This window comes from Poecile atricapillus, chromosome 1 (assembly GCF_030490865.1).
Source record: "Poecile atricapillus isolate bPoeAtr1 chromosome 1, bPoeAtr1.hap1, whole genome shotgun sequence".
NCBI lineage: Eukaryota > Metazoa > Chordata > Aves > Passeriformes > Paridae > Poecile > Poecile atricapillus.
In genome coordinates, this window is record NC_081249.1 from 163,849,764 (window position 1) to 163,869,258 (window position 19,495).

Below are 19,495 nucleotides of genomic sequence, written 5' to 3' on the forward strand. Positions count from 1 at the left end.
ATTTTTAAGCCACTATAATAGCCAAGAAATGGCACAAAACTTTAGTTTAAAAAAAAAAAAAAGTCTTTCAGAAATTTCCCATAAACACAAAAACTAAAGCTGCCAAACATTGAGCAGTACACAACAGCACCAGTGTCTGCACCAACAGGTGACCTGGTACACCTGGTGACCCTAAAAAGCTTTCATATCACAATTAGCAGGAAAGGTGTCTGGCAGGGTATTATAGGAACAGAGACAGTTTAATGTAAACACAGAATAAATTAAGATGAAAAGCACCTATTATCATCTGCTTCAACTCCCCACCCAAAGAAGGGCCAACTTAAAGTTTTTAGCTTAAATGGGTTACTTAATACAAACACATATTTTTTAAATAATGTGTTTGTAATCCAGGTATAGGTTTTGTACTCAATTGCCAATTAAAAATAATCATTAAATCAGAACTATACTCATCAAGCCATTAGAAGCCAATGTACAGGTCCATAGGAATAACTGGCTAGTATACATGCTCAAGTTTATTTTCCGCCCTGCAGTCAGCAACAAATATGAGATGTTCTCCAGTTTCACAATAGAAACATACAAGTAATACCAGAACTAGCATCCATATTTATGGCTCAATGATACACAAAAAAAAATATCACACTCTGAAGTCTAGTCTGCAGCTTACCAATGTACTGTACTAAAAGAACAGAAAGTACTGAAAGCAAAACAAAGAAAGCATATTTATTAAGCATGGCTTAATAAAAAAATCTGCAAGTGTTTTGTCCAGCACTTTATCCATGGGATAGATGCCCATTAAAACAACATATGCATCTTCAAAACAAACAAAAAAAAAAAACCAACCAACCAACCAACCAAATTAAAAAGTCAGACACGAAGGGACTAAAACAATTATAGGTCTGACCATGCAGGTATGCCTGTTACTTAAAACAGGTTTGAGCAGATTCCTGAGATCACAAAAAGTTAGTTGCTTGCTTAGTTTATCACATATTTTAATTATTCCAAAGATAAATTAGCATACAGTTTGAGCATAAATTCTGCCTATAATAGTTTTCATTTCTATAAAGGTAGGGGAGAAGAAAGCAGACAACTTTTAAATAAACTATACATTTCAGAATGCTGAGAGCAAATTTGTAAACACGTAGAAGTTTATACTAAGAGATTTACCTGGTAATCTCCTGCTGAAGCTGAGAAACAGTAGGCACATAGAACACTACTCCAAAATACACGGTTGGCTCCAAGGCATATTTGTCCAGCTGCTTTTTCAGAGGCTTGTCCAAATCTACCCATCTGCGTTGACTCTGCTTATTATAATACCAGAGACTGAAATATGTAATCTGAAAAAGAGGCATTTCAATGATGAAAAGAAGTTCATATTGTGATATTATAAAATGCATGAAATGTATAAAATGTATGAAAGTCTCGCTACTTAGAATTAAATGTTTTAAAACACTGAGTAAGGCTATGGTTTACTGAAAACTTCAGGGAACTGCAGAGACATTTACCATAAAAAGCAGACATTACACCCAGATAACCAACTCAGGTACATAAGTTCCCCCACCTAAAACTATACCAGAACCAGTCTTTATTTGGAAACAGTTCACAACTCATAACTCTGTTGTGGCAATTCACAGATGCTAGTAGAAGGCATTCTTGTGTGACAGGAAATCTAAGGAAAAGTGGGGAAGGCAAATGGAAAATGACATGGTACAGCAGTAGAGCAAAGCATGGCTTCTCTGGGGACCTGGCAGGCAGGTTCACAAGGGATGCTGAAGGACAAAAGAGCACAGGACAGCTGCTCAGTCAGAGCTGAGCTCACTAAAGCATACGCATGGCTCAATGCATGGGCAGGAAAAGTCCAGATACAGCAGAGCAGGAAGGTATCTTGCCTGAGTGGGCAATTCCTGACCAAGACAAAACACAACACACAGTATGCACTGGAACAGACCACCTGGAGAGGCTGAGGAGTGTCACCCTTGGAAGGTCAAAATCCCACTGGACAGCATCTTCAGAAACACAATCTAATTGTTATCACAACCTCTCTCAGAAGGAGTCTGGATTAGAGTATTTTTTCCCTTGCTCCACCCTACAGTTCCATATCCATACTGCAGAGTCACCCACTAAAATTGAAATTTCTGCACTATGTTTAAACTGGCCAAAATCTGCTCCCATAGTACTTATTTCACTCAGATCTGGACCAGCAAACAGATGTGGACTGGAAAATATTCATGTCATTATCATAGCAAAACTAGATATCAGAAGTGTTTTAACTGAGGGAGAGAGTTAAGTGAATGTTATGAATTACCAATTAGGTCTGTAGGTATTTACATGAAAATTCTCCAATTCGTACATAAACTTTAATGTATGGGAAAATGGTAGAAATACCAACACCTTTAATCCAATATTTTTCCTTCCAAATTTTCAGACATTTTTAAGCTACACAAAATAAAGCTTTAAAGGATGAAGTTTTATGAAGTAGAGGGAATATTTATCGTGATTTCTCTAAATCAATCATTTCTGTGAACTAATCATTGTCTCCCTAGTAAAAAAAAATATTTACTGTTTTCTCAAAAGCTCTAGTATTTTGATATTGTGGGGCAGAGATTTGAAATTCATTGAGGAGCAACAGCTCTTAGTAGAAAAAGGCTACTTCAGTACATTCCTGCAAAAACTTGCCCATATACACATCTGAAAATTCTTATACGTACATCTTCTTAATTTACAGTCTAAACAGAATGAAGAGTCCACCTTCATGAGGTTCCAGATTTTCCTTACAGCTCTGACAGGCTGACTGTGTGTGCAACAACCACAGCACAGGCACATATATCCCATCCCAAATGGACAGAAACTGAATCAGTGCTCTGTATCAGTACAGACCATCAAGTAATTTGAGGCACAAAAGTCAAGGTGTAGCATTAAATTAATAAAACTATCTATTCCATAAAACCATTTTGCTTGGGATACTAGCAAAAGTAGGAAATTAGAGCCAGTTCTAAGGCATAATTTTCCTTTGACATTACATACTGGCAAACTGTACTTCTTTGCTCTTCTCTAAATCAACATAAACCCAGTTCTAAGTGATTGTTGGTAGATTTTGGTGTTTGGGGGCTTTTTTCCCCAAGGTTTTAAAAAATCCTTTAAGTTAAAATTAGTGCTAGCTACCATGTAATTGCAAAATTAGTATTCATAAGATAAAAATTAAGATGTTAAGACAAAACCTGCCTATTAAACCTTGAGATGCTTTCTATAAAGTCTAAAACAACTCTGGCCCTCTGACAAAAGTACAGCCTATAATATAGAAAATCAATTGAATTAGAACTGTTCATAGAAGAAAAAAAGCAGGGTTTTTCTATATAGAATAAGATATCTAGAGAAAGTGCAGAATGAGAAAGTTGAAAAATTACAGTAGAGAACCAGACTATTCCCAAATCAGAAACAGACTTCTCTGTAAAAAAATCCTACAAACCAAATTTTTCTCAGGTGGATACTGTGTGCTGATTACTTCCAAATGCTGAAAGCCAAGAGTCAAATTTAGGAAGTCAGAAATACTTTGAGTTTCAAAAGGACAAAATAAATATGGCTCTGAATATAAACAATATAAACAACACATTTCTCATTTCCCAGTCTTGGCACACAAAGTTTGCTGATACCTTAAACAACATTTTATTTCTATTCTTCAATACCTCAATCATTAGGTCACCACCACCACCCCACAAGGATATTGTGAAGACAGCATCTTAAATTCAGTAAGATGTTAGGGAAAAAAATCCAAACAGTAGTACCACAGAAACTCTGTTAGGAAAGAAATACCATCTTCACTGCAACATCACATGTTAAAAAGGACAAAATGTACTGAATGACTGACTACTCCTTAATCCTTCCTGCAGACTGAGTAAGGAAAGGAATGCATGTAAAAAGGTGCATTTCTCTTTCATCACAAGACTGTTAACACCATGCATGCAGTCACAGGAGCCAGTCAGACCATGATGCTGACATTCTGCTCTGACCGACCCAGCTCACTTCTCTGACAGGACAAACACATCAGCCTCGGGCTGAGCGCTACCTAAAATGTGGAACCACAACATTCTGGGCGAGGGCAATGTCCATGGCAGAGACTGAAAGCAAAGAGGAAGAGCTACAGCTGAAAGACTTCTATAGATGAAACCACACAAACACATTTGTAAACCAACTAAAAATACACCTGAAAAAAATACAGCAATTGTTTGAATAAACTCACTTGCAGCCTTTGTGTACTTAAACCTCATGGAATCACAGAAGTATAACAAAGGTGAGGAGAAAGAAACCACAAACATTGCCACTATTTCGAACTCTCTGATGTAAAACACTCCTGGGCCTACACCCTGAATTTAAACTGAATAGACTGCACAACGATTTAAGGCACAACAATCACTTGAGCAGATCTGTTTCTTTGAAACACTGACCGCTTTTTCTTGCCTGCACACAGAACTGAGCAGTTACCGGCATAACAGACTAAGAAAAATGTTTCCGCATTTTAAAATATCCTCTGGAATCCAGCATATCTTTAAACAAGCCATGCAAAATACTACAGACCAAAGCTGGTCTTCTGACTTCTATGCAAACCTTTTACTTCACTTCAAGGGCAGAATTTGATCCTGCAAGTTTTCAGAGGAGCTTATGCACCCTGGAATATTCGCACTGATTAAAATAGAACCCACTTTTATTCATTGCTAAAACATTTTATTATTAGCAGCTCAGGACAGCATCCAGTGCTAAAAAGAATGGCATGACATAACTCTTAAAATATGTTAAGCTGTTAAGATTAACACTACTTTGAGGTTCTTTTATTTTAGTGACTTATTCAGGACCCAGCCCTTCTGAAAAAAATCAAACAGAAATAAAAAGAACATAAAATTTCTGCACAGTTAATTTCTATCTATTTGCATTCTGACACTAGGGACAGAAAATATTTTTGCATCAAATTTCAAGAGCCATCAAGAACACAAAAGTACCAAAAGCCCCACACAGCATTCACAGCTCACAAGTTGGTGGGAGTGACTTCATCACTGAAGTCACCCAGCCGAAGCTAAGCAGAGGAGTCTCACCAGGTGTGAGCACCACAAACTGCTTTTCTGCAGGTGGCTATATTAGATCGTTTGGCATCATGTATACTGAAAGTCAGAGAAGTGGGCTGATCAGCCTTAGGAGGAGACAATGTAAAATCTTACTGTGGACTTCGATTGCCTAAGAGCAGGTGACATATAGAGAAGATAGAGCCAGTGTCTTCTTGGAAGTAATCACTGCAAGTATGAGAAGCACTGGGGACAAACTGCAATGTGGGAAATTCCAGTTAGATCAGGAAAAAAATTTCACAAGAAGACTAGCCAAACACTGGAATAGATAGCCCAAAGAGGTGTCAAATCTCTATCCTTGGAGGCACCTGGCTGGTAAACTCACCCAGGCAGCCTCTGAACCACCTGATCCTCCTGAGTAGAGGGTAGGACCATGCAACCCTTGGAGATCCCCTGAGGCATAGCAGTGTTCAAAATTTACTTCAATCTTATATATTTAATAATATATTTTCCAGTTAACTTCCATATTCTGTACTATAAATCTTACAAAATATGTCATAGATTACAGATAGGCTGGAGAGTTGTTTTCTAATGGTCAACACAGTGCCTTCTAATTAATGCATATGGCTACTTGCCTCAAGGGTACCTGAGGAATCACCATCCTAAGATATGGAGCAAAAAATCAGAAAATTGAAAACAACAGCAGAAGATGGAAGCTGAAATATATTTCCAGGCTTTTCCTCTTTTACACTGAACATACAAATAAAACAAACCATGAGACTTCCCTGATCAGAATGCTGAAAACTCCTTCTCGTTATTGAAGGCTAAGCACTGCAGTCAAACTCATAAAATCCCAGTTAACCCAAGGGCTCCATCACGTCTACCGTTATTACGTGCTTGGAAACAGAACAGCTCCTGCTATCAGGATAGCACAGTTTAAATAAAACACATGCAGGAGAACTGGGTCAATAATCCTCTACTAGTGCAACTGGCAGATACCAAATGAATGCTTTTCCCTACGCCCAATGTTAAGTGCTACAGCAGGAGACAGCAGGCCTTGAAAATTCTCCAGAAACTCCACTCTTATGACAGCAGACAACCTCCTCCACAAAACTTCCCAATCTCTAGCTAAGAAAGCACTTGGAGCCGCCTGTGTGGACTGGCCAGTGTACAATATCCAAGACTTCCTGGAAGTGGTGGAGAAAAAAAACTCTGTGACTCTCATCATGTACCAGCCACCATGTAGAAAGTTGTACTTTTCTATATACTACCATGACCAGTTCTTGCAGAATTAGGAGGATCAATGCAAAAATCCCTCCCTTTTCTCCCATACTGAAGCTATTTACTGTAAGGTATTTTTGCCTATACTGTTTTTGTTCTAGTACTGAGAAGCTCTTCAAAGGTAGCTGTAGGAAAGAATATTTAGCAGAGTAGCTAGATGAACAGAGACAGTTTAGTCTTAAATCTTAGTTCTTTCATAATGGAAATGTTTTTTCCAACACTCACACGCACAATTACTTTCTCCTAACTAATATGGATTTCACAAATGCTGTTTAAACAAAGTAATTGCCAACTATAGTTTAAAGCAAAACAGAGGGATAAGAAATAAATAATCAAATCAGTATGTTGCAAGGTAATCTGATGTATTCTAGTTTATTCAAATGAAACATTGTACAAATCACAATATACCGTGTTTCACACCCTTCAAATATCTTGAATAAACAAACTTCTAACAGGCAAGGAAGATTGTACTCATCAGGACATTTGACAAGGGTAAGCTGACTAATTTACAAGCTAGAGCCATACTTTCGTAGTGCACAGAAAACATTATATCCAAGACATATTTTAACCTCTGGCAGAGATAGGTCAGTTATCAACATGACTCAGAAATGCAGAAATATACTTCTTTCAAAAAAAAATCACGTTACTTTTTCCTACTACTCTTCAAGGCTCTGAGAAGGATGAACTCACATAACTGCTTTTGACTTCCACCTTACACATCACTGACATCAGAAGTATCATGCGCCCATTCATCAGAGGCTTAAGTTCTGATTGCTTTACTAAAGGGAAAAGACAAATTTCAAAGTAAAAATATTAAATTATAAGCTAATGCCTTTGCTTCAGAAGTAAAGAAAACTTCCTCCAAAATTGGTACAAAACTCTACAGCAATTCACTGACATGATGGTAAACAAAATGCAAGTGGTATATCCACATTCTGACTTAACTTTATAAAAAAGCTAAAGAAATTAGGGGTAAGGCTTCCTAATTGCCACTATTGTTTTCATGGAAGAACCTTAATTTTGTCCTGCTCAATATAATAAGACTGAGTGCAAACCCTTTACCTGAATGTATAACTTTTTTTTCTTCAGGAAAAGGAAGAACTGCAATAATTGAACTGAGGCAGTTACTGATTTTTGCCTGACTGCTCTGTGCTTCAATTTATCTTGGTTCCTAAATTACAATTATCACACTCTAATAAACAGTATTTGTTTTAGATGGATTAAAATTTGCTTTTCAATAAAGCAGCATTTTTAAAACTAATTATATTACACATGGGAGATCTGCTTTGTTATATACATTCCTCAGTTTTTCCTTTCCTAATTATAAGAAAAATCTGGTTCAGGGAGGCAACCACAGCAGCTCAACTATGAGCACTGCTTTTCCTCTTATTTCTGCAAGAATCAGCTAAAATGTTGTCAGACTTTGATACAAGACATAAACATAATAGTGATATTAATTATAATGTCATAATTATGACATTAATTATAATCGTCCCTCTGTCATTATGTGGCCCAACTCTTATTTGTCAGTCAATACGGCTACTGATATATATAGACATAAGAAAATTTATGGTCGCACTTGGTCTGATTTTAAATACACTCTTTTCATAAGCAAAACACATTTAAGAAACCACCAAAATAAAATTAAAAGTATTTTTTGGTGTTTTCTCCAAAAGAAAACTGATGTTTTAGAATTCTGAGCAAAGTTTTACAGCATAGTTCAAGCATTTCCGAAGCACTGTTTCAGGACTTTGAAGTTATTCCGGATCCAGATAACCTTGGCTCCTTTTCCTCTGCATGTCCAAAACAAACACAGGAACTTCCATATGCACAACACATACACTCCACAGAAGTTCTCTGCCACTGGTTCTTATATTTGTACTCTATCACATATCTGCAGTTAAGTCAGATTCTGCTTGTACACAGTAGCAGAATTTGCCCCTTCTCTCTGGTTTGGAAGTGATATTAGAAAACAACAACAACAACCCAACAATGATTGAAAAGAGAAAGACACTAGTTACAACATCTTCTGTCAAACCCAGCTAGCTAATATACGTAGCTATATCACAATTTTTTAAGAATCTCTATATTTTCAAGGATTTCATGTGCACACTCATGCCCTAGGTGCAAGATTTGCACTGTTGTACATAGTTTTTAAGGTAGTTAACCAGCAGAGCTCTCAGTAGTTTTTCAAAACTTGTGATTCCAGAATGGTTTTCTGTAACAGCTTTTTGCATAAATCATGTTTAGTTATAGTTCTCTCACAGGATAAAAGACAGACTATGCTACAAAAGCTAAGTAACTTATGTTCAGTGTTCCCTTTGGCTCCTTTCCCCAGTTCCTCAGTTTAAGAGAGCTGGATTACATACTCATTCCTGATGAGTCACATTCTAGGAATACCAGAAGATACTCAGTTTGAGGAATTCATTTTACTTTTCTGAAAAGTTTACCATTCAGTAAAAAAAATAAAATTGTCAACATATGTAAATCTTCCTAAATGCTAACTATGTGTCCATACTAGTATAAAATTTGGAAATTGAGCAGTACTAATTGGAAAATCAAAAGGAAAATAATGTTTAGCCATGCAATGCATAATTTGAAGATTACTTATTTACATAAAGATCTGTTAAAATAAATTTCTAAAAAGATGGCACACCATTAAGAATAGTTCAGTTCACTGTCCAAATTCAGTAATTCCAGACTACACCAGAGAGAAAGAGGTATTTACAAATGTTACCACTGAATGTGTAAAAAATGATAGAGATTCCCCTAATGCCTCTTGCAATATACTGTTTTAAAGATGCTTTGGAACTGCTTGTCCTAGCTGCATAGGCCATATACAGTAATCTGAAACTGATACCTTGGATTTCAGAATGGTCCCGAGTCTCAGTATTCAAATAAACAGTCATACTTTCATGTTTAACACTTGAATTCAACTTCATGCTTTAAGGCTGCTAAGTGCACTAAAAATATGCAACTTCTTACAGAAATACTTTGTATTTTACTGTATGAAAGACTAAAGTTGTTTTTGCAGATTTAAAAGTGCTGAACACTTTTTTCTTTCTGAAAACTTTCTACTAAGCAAGCCGTCAGGAATGATCCAGTATCTGCTTGGCAAATCTGACTATTTAAAGGCAGAACAACTTTTCTTGAATGCAAGCTCTGGAAAGTAATTTATATCCCTATTTTCCATTCCCTTTTATTGCAACACATTTTCCTGCCAAAATAATCCATGCAAGAATGCATGACTGAAGGAATCTGCTCAGAGTTCAATGGTGTACTGTCAACTCCCTTAATCTGATATATGACTCTTAATTGAAGGAATTGCATCTCTTGCTCTCTTTTTTTTTTTGTTTTTAAAAAAGATTTTTAGGAGTGGTTCCAAAGAAAGAGATAATGAAGAATAGCTGAAAAAAACTGCATCTCCAGCACTCTGACTAGTTCAATAGAAGCTAGTAGTCATCATTCAGAAAGACAAAGCCTTTGCATTTTGCAAACAGTAAAAATTCTATACTTTCTGTGGCTTAGAAGTTACATCTGAAAGTGGACAGATAAAACTGACAAACTCCATTCACACAACAATAATTGAATTCTAAATATACGAGATCTGATGTGTTCTAAGTAAACACTAAGGCTACAAGTGTAGCTAGATTCTCCTTTTGCTAGAAGGAGAAAGATTTAAAACAAAAATAAAAGGCATACCCTCGCAAAGAATTGCATTTTACAAAGTAAGTGTACACTAAAAAATACTTGGACACTCTGCAAGAATGCATATTGCGATTGAAAATAACCACAATAAACAAACCCTTATAGATTAATGGCTTCACACCTATTTAATTTTTTAGTATTCTTTAAACAGAAAGAATAAAAGACATTTCTGAGAACAAATGACTATATGTAACATTTCCCACTGAGGAATCCTACAGTAATGCATGCTTCCAAAGTAATAAATGTTTTCAGGATTGAGTTCCAAATATATTTACTCAGTATTTGAGCAAAGTTACCAACACTTGCCATTGCTTGACAATAAAAAGATAATATTTCAAAATATCACAGTTATAAATGCAAATATTTATTATTAATTATTTTCACAATTACTATATTTTGGTTACCTAAGTCCAGAGTTTTCATCCTGTATTTGAATCCCATAATCAAAAGGTCATTCTATGGCAGACCACACAACAGAACGAAAGCATATTTTTCAGAACAATATTAGAAACACTAAACTTGTACCACTGGTTTTCTTTCTCCTGCACCCCAGAAGTGCACATGCTGTCACAGTTCAATGCCTCCAAAATGAACTAAACTAAACCTTTCAGACTCTAAGGAGAAATGTCAGTTCACCCAGGATTGAGAGCATTCAAATACTGCATTCAAACCACCTGTCCTCAACAATTTTACAAAATAATGACATTGGTTCTTATGTTGGTCATGTATGTAGATTTCTATTAACATTTCAAAGCTTAACATTTCAGAAAAAATTCACTCAACACACTAAATGTGTGGAAGAGTAAATTGCAGTTCCAAAAGAATCCTTCAAAATACCAAGTAAGGAGATTCTGGGGGGAAAAGTCAGGATGAACAGATTTTTACATATTCAACTAGCACAAACCAAGTCTCATCATAACGCCAGTAGTCAATTTATATGACTATATATGAGCTCCAAGACAGTGCCTGCAAATATATTTGTGGTATTTAAACAAGCAAGACAAACAGTTGGTAACTGGTACGCTTATCACATTTTGTGTTTTAGATTCCTTTCACAGCACTAATCCATCAGAAAAAAAAAAATAAATATATATATATATATACACATGCATACAAATAACACGCTGTCTTATGACTCGAGCCTTGCTGTAGCTTTTAACTGTGTTGCTTAGGTAGAAATTATTTTCTTCCTTTGTGGGTTTTTTTAAGCAGAATTTTCAGCACTGTAATGTTTACAAAACCGTTGCATTGTTTAACATTCTAAGCTTTTATTCATCGACACTTCTCACATTTCCTCCCCTTGGACATTCCCTAAACTCTGTAACAACTTTTGTAACTGTTTAGGAGCAGTCCAAGTCCCCATAAAGACCAGAAGGTGCAGAAATGATGCAAACATGGGATAGCTGCTCCAGTAGCTGATTGCCCTACATGGCAAGGATTTACCACATAGGTCATCTAGCACCGAAAACTAAAGCTATGCCTTCACTTGACAACTCACTTACCTCCCGCAATTCAAGCCTCTGAGCCACGGCTTCCAGACTTTCCTGGCCCGTGCTTTCCACCGACAGTGTGAACTCCACAAATTCATTGTTGAGCAGCTGGATACGAGCCACCAAGCAACTCTTGCTGGATACTGTGTAACGTCGAGTTCGTTTCAATTTCAACCCAAAAGGTAGAGGCATCTTCTTTTTCCCCCAGAGATGGTTAGTGATAAAGAGCTACTACCACTGAGACCGTGAGAGGTGACTAGAAGTCACCTCCTCTCAAAAGGTAAGGAGCTGTAAAGTCTCCAGAGATCAACCAGCAGCAGCAGTATCCATTAAAGCCAAGAAAGTTTTCCACCAAGAGACAAGAAGATACATCCACTGGAGTTCTAGTAAGGAACAAAAGGGAAAGAGAAGAAATACAGGAATCAGAAATACTTTCACTGAAAGGAGAATGATAACATGGGAAAAAGAACATGTATATTTTTTCTAAATCTAAATAATCAGTTTACCTTTCCAAAATGCAGGGCTGTTATGTATTCAAATAATGAAATAAGTACCAGAGTTTCCGGTTTTTCCACAGATGACATTGGGTTTTGGCAATTTTACCTCTTTTCTTTTTAAATTCACAAGTGAATAATGAGTCTTAATTAGGTGTGACTGCAATGTCTTAAAATAAGTATTTATAAACTGAATAGGTATTTAAATGAAATATGTCTATGAAATCTGAATTGCCTAAGGTATTTGTAATACTGAACAAAAACATTTTCTTTAAGAGCAAATCCAGCAACCTGGCTTGTTTTTCAGAGCATCATGCAGCCTCAGCCACTATCTGCTGTTGGATTAAACACAAAACCAAGCCCCATAAATGCTAAAGGGAAAAAAAAAAGAAGGGCAAGAGGGGCATTAAAATTCACACTGTAGCCATTTCCTACCAGACAACTGAAGTGCAATTCCTCTAATCTTGCATGGATTACAGCAAGTCATACCATATTCCTTATGCTCAACTGCTGTACGGTGCTTCAGGTTGTGCTTTGCCTCACCAAGAGAGTATGTGAATTCTGAGAACCATTTATTTTCTAATTTTTCCTTGAAAAACATACTCTTACCCAGACCACAGGTAGCCACCCATCTCCCCACCTTTTGCAAACACCCTCACGCCTCCTTTCCCGATAACTCCACTCCATGCTTTGCCTTTCTCCTTTTCCAAGTGTTTTCTTAGCGCACGCACCCAAGTCTATGAAATTCGTCACAGCGTGGCGGAAGGCTCTGGGCTGGAAGGCGCTTTAGAGATGCCCGCGGTGCCCCGGGCAGAGGATGCCATTCCCTCGGTGAGGCGGCTCTGCCCGGGCCGGGCCGGGCCGGGCCGTGAGGGGCGGGAGCGCGCCCGGAGCCGCGCCCGCGCCGGGCAGCAGCTCTGCCTCTGCTCCTCTAGTGGCAGCGACGCCCCGACGGAAAGGAGGGAAAGAAAACAAACGCCTACTTCTCTTTTCTAAGTTTGTTTGGGTTTTTTTTCCATGTATTAGTAGCACATATTAAAAAGCACAATTTGATTTCTGAGGACTCTCAGGATGACCAGACAGGAGGAATGTGAGGATACGCGTTTCTTTGGAACGGAGGAACCGGAAGAAGTAGTCTTCCTAGCACACCTGCTTTTAAACTCGAAGGTGTAGCTGTAAACAGATACCACGTTCTCTTTGGACATTGATATACCCACCTAGAAACTTATCCAACATAACCACCAATTCTTTAGGCTACAAACCCCGTATCAGACTCCCTACTGCCCAGCCAGCAGCACGGCAAAGAAGAAAGGAAGGTGGAAAACCATTAAAGGCCTACAATGGGGAGAAAGAGTAGGCGGCGTGGCATTTTTTCTCAATGATATCTTTGCAACCCTACTCCAAAGAATGACCAGAAGCATATTTCATGACCTCGTTTGTGATAATCTTGAAGCAGTTCTACCATTCTACATAATCCCCATCATCAACAGATACCATCTAAAATCTTAGCTGAATAAAAAAACAATCCTCACCCAAACACTAATAAATTTATTTTTGGGTGTAGCTGTAGAATAAGTAAGAACAGATAACAGGTTTCCCTGAAAAATTTAGGGATACAGAGGGAATCCTCACTTTATTACTCCATCTGCACTTTGATCCTCCAAATCCAGCCCTGCCTGAACAGCATGCAGGGAATGCTCTACAGACAGAAGCTTTTAGTCCCCTGTCCACTGCCAGCAAAATCTTGCCCTGGGTTTATTCCTGACAGAGTAACTTTTAGCTGGCTGACCTTAGCTCATGTCCCCAAGGCCCAATTTCTAATACATTCTTTGCACAGTTAGGTGTCTTCTTTGGTGCTACAGCAATGAGAGAAATCAATTTACTCCTCTCTGAAAGATACAGTCAGAAATGCAGAAGTGTTTTAATCTCAGGTCTTATGGAGTGCCACTGAATATGAAAGAATTTCAATCTTTTATACCCATATCAAGGGTTAGAAAAGTATTCTAAGAGCATGGAAGGAAAAAAAAAAAAAAAACCAAACAAAACTAAAAATCACTAACCACAGACTAACCTGGCAGGTGAAATTTCCAAACAATCGGATGCTGACATGAGGCAGCCTCAGACTTTCAGTTATTTCTCTATGCAAACAGGTAGCAATGCAAACATAGGAAGGATGTTTAGAGCAGAATTTTCAGAATGTGCCAGCCAGGAACATTCTCCAGGTTATGATCTGTTGTTTTCATTAAATGCTCCTGAGCATTTACCCTAAATTATTTCATTTTTGTACACCTGACATAACCTTCATGACTTCTGAAAGCCATGTATAACAAGAAAAACTAAAGTAATTAAGTTCTAGAACATTTCACAAAAGACCAACTAAAAAAAGATTCCAAACATATAATAAATATTGTCGAATTAAGGCAAGTTTGCTGAATAACACCAGGTTATTATTCAGTATCTTCTACTGCTAGCCATGTGTAGTTCTTGAAAACATAGCTGTGCTGGTTTTACTCACCAGCTGTGCATTCTGCAGTCCTAGGTGCTCTCAAATTTGCCTGCTGCATTACTTTAAATTCAGACCTACCTGCATTGTTTTAAGCTACTTTAGCCAAAACTCAGGGTTACATACTGCCAGGAGTTACAAATCCAACTGATGACCTTTACAATAACAAGCCTTTATTTGCCAAGCCTGGAATTTTCATGCAACAGCTAAAAATGTTTTTTAGTGGCCAAACTTTGTACCTTTATATTTAAACAGAAACCTGTCGTTTCAAAAATGCTATATTAGAATTTCAGCTACATGGCCGCGACTAACGTGTGACTACTGAACACTGTGGTATCTTTCTTCTTTATCTTCACCTCCCACTCCCCCATCAATTATTAGCATTTTACTATATAAATATTTTTAAATAGCCAGCATAAATTACAGTAATCAAAATAAAATTGCAATATATCATGGTGAAAAAGGGTTCCTATTACTTCAAATTCTTGAAATACATATATTTTTATTTCAGAGATATTTGGGCAGCCAAAAAAGTAATCAAAATACTCCACCCTCTCCTTGTTTTACCAGTTAATCTTTGACATGACTCTTGGACTGAGCAGCAATAAGTGCATATCTCAAACTTTGCCCACCTCCAGAAGCACAGTCCCATAACCATTTCAACCATTTACTTTTCAAAAAGTAAGTGGTTGAAACTCTTCAGCCTTACGGTACACACCAGAGAAGATCACCCGCTATTTTTTTTTTTTTTTTTTTTTTTTTTTTTTTTTGCTGTGTCCGCTGTTTTCCCCTTACCTTGCACAGCGATCCAAAGACACCGGGTCTCCTTTCACATATGTGCAGCCGACAAAAACCCCCAGCGCTCCCAGACTTCTTCTCCCGGAGCCATCTCATCTGTGTTCCCCGGGAACTGAGTTACTGTGTTCCTCTTGTCCGAAACAGCTGCTATCTCGGCTAACCCACCTTCTTCTCAGATCACTCATAGTGAAAACATTCCTCACTTCCTGTCTCAAAAAACTCGCTCTGGATATCATTCCACTGGGTAAAGAGCTGGGGGGTGGAAGAAAATACTACAACAAAATAAACCTGTGCCAGCCAGCTCTTCAGGCGACCTCTTCCATGTGACGCTGTGCCGCATGAGCGCAAATTGCGTTCTCAGGAATATTTTCAAATCGGCCGTCCCTGTGTGCCTCTGTGTGTGTGCATTTAATTTCTTTTCCTGGAGGCGTTCCCCTCGCTCTATCCATGCGGAAGGATACGCTGAAAGAATTAAAGCGAAGGCCCGTATGCTTGTAGCCCATTACCTCAGAGAGTTGGAATGCCTGGCAGGGAGAATGTCAGCAATGAACAGCTGCTTCTCTGGCTACAGGGGCACTACAGAAATAGGGGTTACAACAAATAGCAGGCAATCCTTGCTTTTTTTAATCATATGATCATTTATTTTAAGCCTTTCCAATTAAGGCAAATATCTTACCAAAATTCTGTTGATCTTGTTTTCATGCAGCTTGGAAATATTTTCAAGGTTTAATCTCGATGTGTTTCACCAAATGACCTATGCACATACATTTAGGTCCTTGCAAAGTTTCAGCTGTTGGTGAGATACACAGCAAAAAAATGCAGACTAAGGGCTGATCTTTCAGCCTGTCCAGACTTAAAAACTCCCAAAGGTGTCAGTAGAAATGATACCCTTACTAACAACTATCTTAGCAAGCTTTAGATGCATATAAATTCAGGAATATTTAGAGTGTTTAACTAATGCAAACGCCATAAGAGAGGGTGCTTCAGTCTCACAAGTATACAAAGACCTCTGTGTGTTTGTATGCACTTGAAGTCAACAATTGTCGAGTGCAATTTGGAATATTGGGTCTCCACATTGAGTGAACCAAGCAAAAGTATATACAAACATAGAACCAGTCAAGGATGAGGAAAAAGGTAAAGTGAGTATGTGAACGCTGACTAATAACTTTAAAACCTAGAAAGTGTTTTGGTGATGTGAAGTGCACAAACATGCTACTGTCTGAGCAGGTATAACCTGCAGGTCAACTATGCAAATAGCAAGTTGCTCACGAGGACACTAATCTCAGCTGAAATATGTAGGTAATTTTGTACTATAATGAATTCTTCTGAGTTATTTCTCCTAGACACAATCATCTTCCCTGAGATCAGAGGAGTATCTTTTTTTTTCCCTTTCATACATCAGCCTTAATTATAATGAGCAGTCCATAAGCAATATATAAAACATTAGTTGGGGGAATCTTATGTTGAGTAAAATAAATTAACTTTGAACTAGCCTAAATTGATACCCTTTCTAAAGGTGACTGCTAGAGGATAAAACTGCACTTACTTGCTGGAGAAAAGTGACTGATACAAGGTATGAAAAATCCAAGCCATGAAAATTCGGGGTTACAGAGGCAACCCCTCCTATTTCTAAACAATTCATACTGGAGACAAAGTCTGAATTCTCTTATCTGTCACATTCTGTCACATTTCCTGTTCTAATTTTTCATCACACCCTTTTCCTCTCTCATTCCCTGCCTAGAACTTGCATTTATTAGACTTTCCTTGCTTTCCACAGTTAGTTCTTGCTGCATTTTCCTTCTGTTCATTTACATTAAAGACAACACCTCATCTTAAAAGAGACAGCTGGGACATTATCAATATGCTCCTCTGCAACTTACATTTTCTTTTGAAGCTCATCACATTTGAATTCACAAATAATATTTTTATTCTGCTTTTTCATTCTTATAATTCCAGTTTGTGTCCAAACTTTGTGTCTTTCTGCACTTTCTCCATATTGCACCACCTCATCTTTTTTTATCTCACCACCTCTATATTACCTGTTTTGCTCCAACTATCAACTCTAATAAAAGGGACAAAGAGACAATGGCAGCCATGAACATGTGATGGACTCTGGTAAAGACACATGAATAAAATGTAGAGTGATTACCTGAGGGCACTATATTGAGCTTCTGCTTTCCCATTTAAGCCCCAGTCAACACTCAAAACATTCATAGTTCTTGACCTCATGTTTGCCATAATCTTTATTCTGTTGTTGAAGTTTATGTGAAGAAACTTATAATATCCCAGAGCTGAATTTTGCACCCCTTGTTCTATAGGCACAAAGGAAAGTTTCTGCCCACTGGGTTGAATATGGCCTGCCCATAGTGGAACAGGGATAAACCTATGTTTTTTTAAGAAAAAGGGAGACATCCTCCCTTCTGAGACAGGTTTTTGGAGGGTTGTTTTTTTTTTTTTTTTTTCATCTTAGTCTAAATATGTGATTGCAGTTTGAGTGTATCAGCCAATGGTAGAAGTTGATGCAAATATTCACCTTATTTCAATTCCAGAGGAACTCTCCAGCATCTAGACTTTGTATTGACTAAAGGTAAAACAGAAAGTTGGAAGCAAGCCAAACAGGAAGCAAAATCAGGCACCCTCCAGGCAGAAAATTGATATGCAAGCATATATTCCTCAGCCTAGTGGAGAGTTACCCGTTTGTGATAAAAACACGGGCAGGATAACCCGGAAACTGCTAGTTAAAGGGGCTTTCCCACAGTTCTGAAACAATGAAGAAGTTATGTGGAAAAATATTGTAATTTACACCACGCAAAATAGTAACTTCATGAACTGAAAAGTCAGAATACCTCTAATTCTAAATCTGAAAGCTGTTCTCTAAACAAATTTACTTTATTCATTGTGTTTTGGTTCTGAAGCCTTCCTGTTTTTCATCATTCTATTTCTTATTTGCGAGAAAGCAAGAGATGGCTTGGGTCTTTATGCATCATTATATATTTCTGATGGTAGTAGAGAGGAGTGCTAGAAAATTACCATACCATATGTCTATTACATGCTTGAAGCCTGCAATTTCATGTGTGCAAGATTCATTTTTACTTACAGGGTGCTGTAAAGTGTTGAACATGTTCAACTAAGTAATTAATTAAGGTTATAGAATTTTCCTATTAGAAGAAAACAGGCAGTTTTCCTACATAGAATGTAGTGATGAACTTGAAGCAATAAGCTCCTGCTGTTATTTGCAAAGGAACGTTTTCTCAAACACAGTATCTTTTTCTAAAGTAAATCCTTTACTTATGAAATAAACTCAATTCTTGTCTCTGTACTGAAATAATTCTTTTTCCAATAATACAACATAGTACAACATAATTGAAATCTTAAGAAAGCAAAATGTGTCTCTTAAATGTTAAAATGGAATGGTGTAATTAAACTAATTTGTTATTGGTTGCCTCTCACTGTAACACCAATATATTCTAAGTGGAATCAGGCTAACAGCTCAGATCATTAGCAATAATTAGTCTAAACTATCTCTGTATGATGTTTGATTTATATTAGGAACAGTGATGCAGAAAGGGATTAATACAGCTGTTAACTACAATGCCTGGAGTTTATTTTAATCAGTGGCATTACTTGTAAAAGACCCTTTATCTGTAGGCTGGGCTTTGTATAATATTACTACTCTTTAAATCAGCTGAAGTGAATCTGGGGTATTGGTGCAAAAGATAAATTGTTTGCCTCAAGCATTACTTCTTTTTTGTTTACTATTATGCTTACTTTGTAGGTTTTTCTCCACATTGTTTTTCCCCCCTTGCAACTGTAGCAGTAACACCCATGGATGCTTGTACGGGGGTGTGTGTGTGTGTGTGTGGCCAGTTTTGGTAGCGGTGGAGCTACAGGGGTGACTTCTGTGGGAAGCTGTTGGGGGCTTCCTCTATGTCTGATAAAGAAAATGCTAGCCAGCTCCAGGATGGACTCTCCACTGGCCAAAACCGGCCACACACACCCAGTACAGTTCCATCAGTGGAACTGGTAGTGCCCCTGGGATGACATTTTTAAGAAGGGTAGAAAAGTTATTGCACACAAGCAAATTTCAGCCAGAGAGAGGAATGAAAACATGTAATAGGAACAGCTCTGCAGGAGCCAAGGTCAGTGCAGGAGGTGTTCCAGACACCAAAGCTG

General features: G+C 37.6%; 1 protein-coding gene across 2 annotated transcripts in view; it reads right to left on the reverse strand.

Moving 5' to 3' along the window:
• Window positions 1–15,752, reverse strand: part of PTPN21 (protein tyrosine phosphatase non-receptor type 21) — a 40,451-nt gene extending 24,699 nt beyond the window's left edge. For both annotated transcript variants that reach the window (XM_058838975.1, XM_058838968.1), the window contains exons 1-3: window positions 15,320–15,752; window positions 11,540–11,910; window positions 1,165–1,334 (exon numbers count right to left, since the gene is read on the reverse strand). In XM_058838975.1, coding sequence (XP_058694958.1) covers window positions 1,165–1,334; window positions 11,540–11,719 — 350 coding nt within the window. In that variant the 5' untranslated portion in view covers window positions 11,720–11,910; window positions 15,320–15,752. The remainder of the gene's footprint in view (window positions 1–1,164; window positions 1,335–11,539; window positions 11,911–15,319) is intronic.
• Between the last annotated feature and the right edge of the window lie 3,743 nt (window positions 15,753–19,495).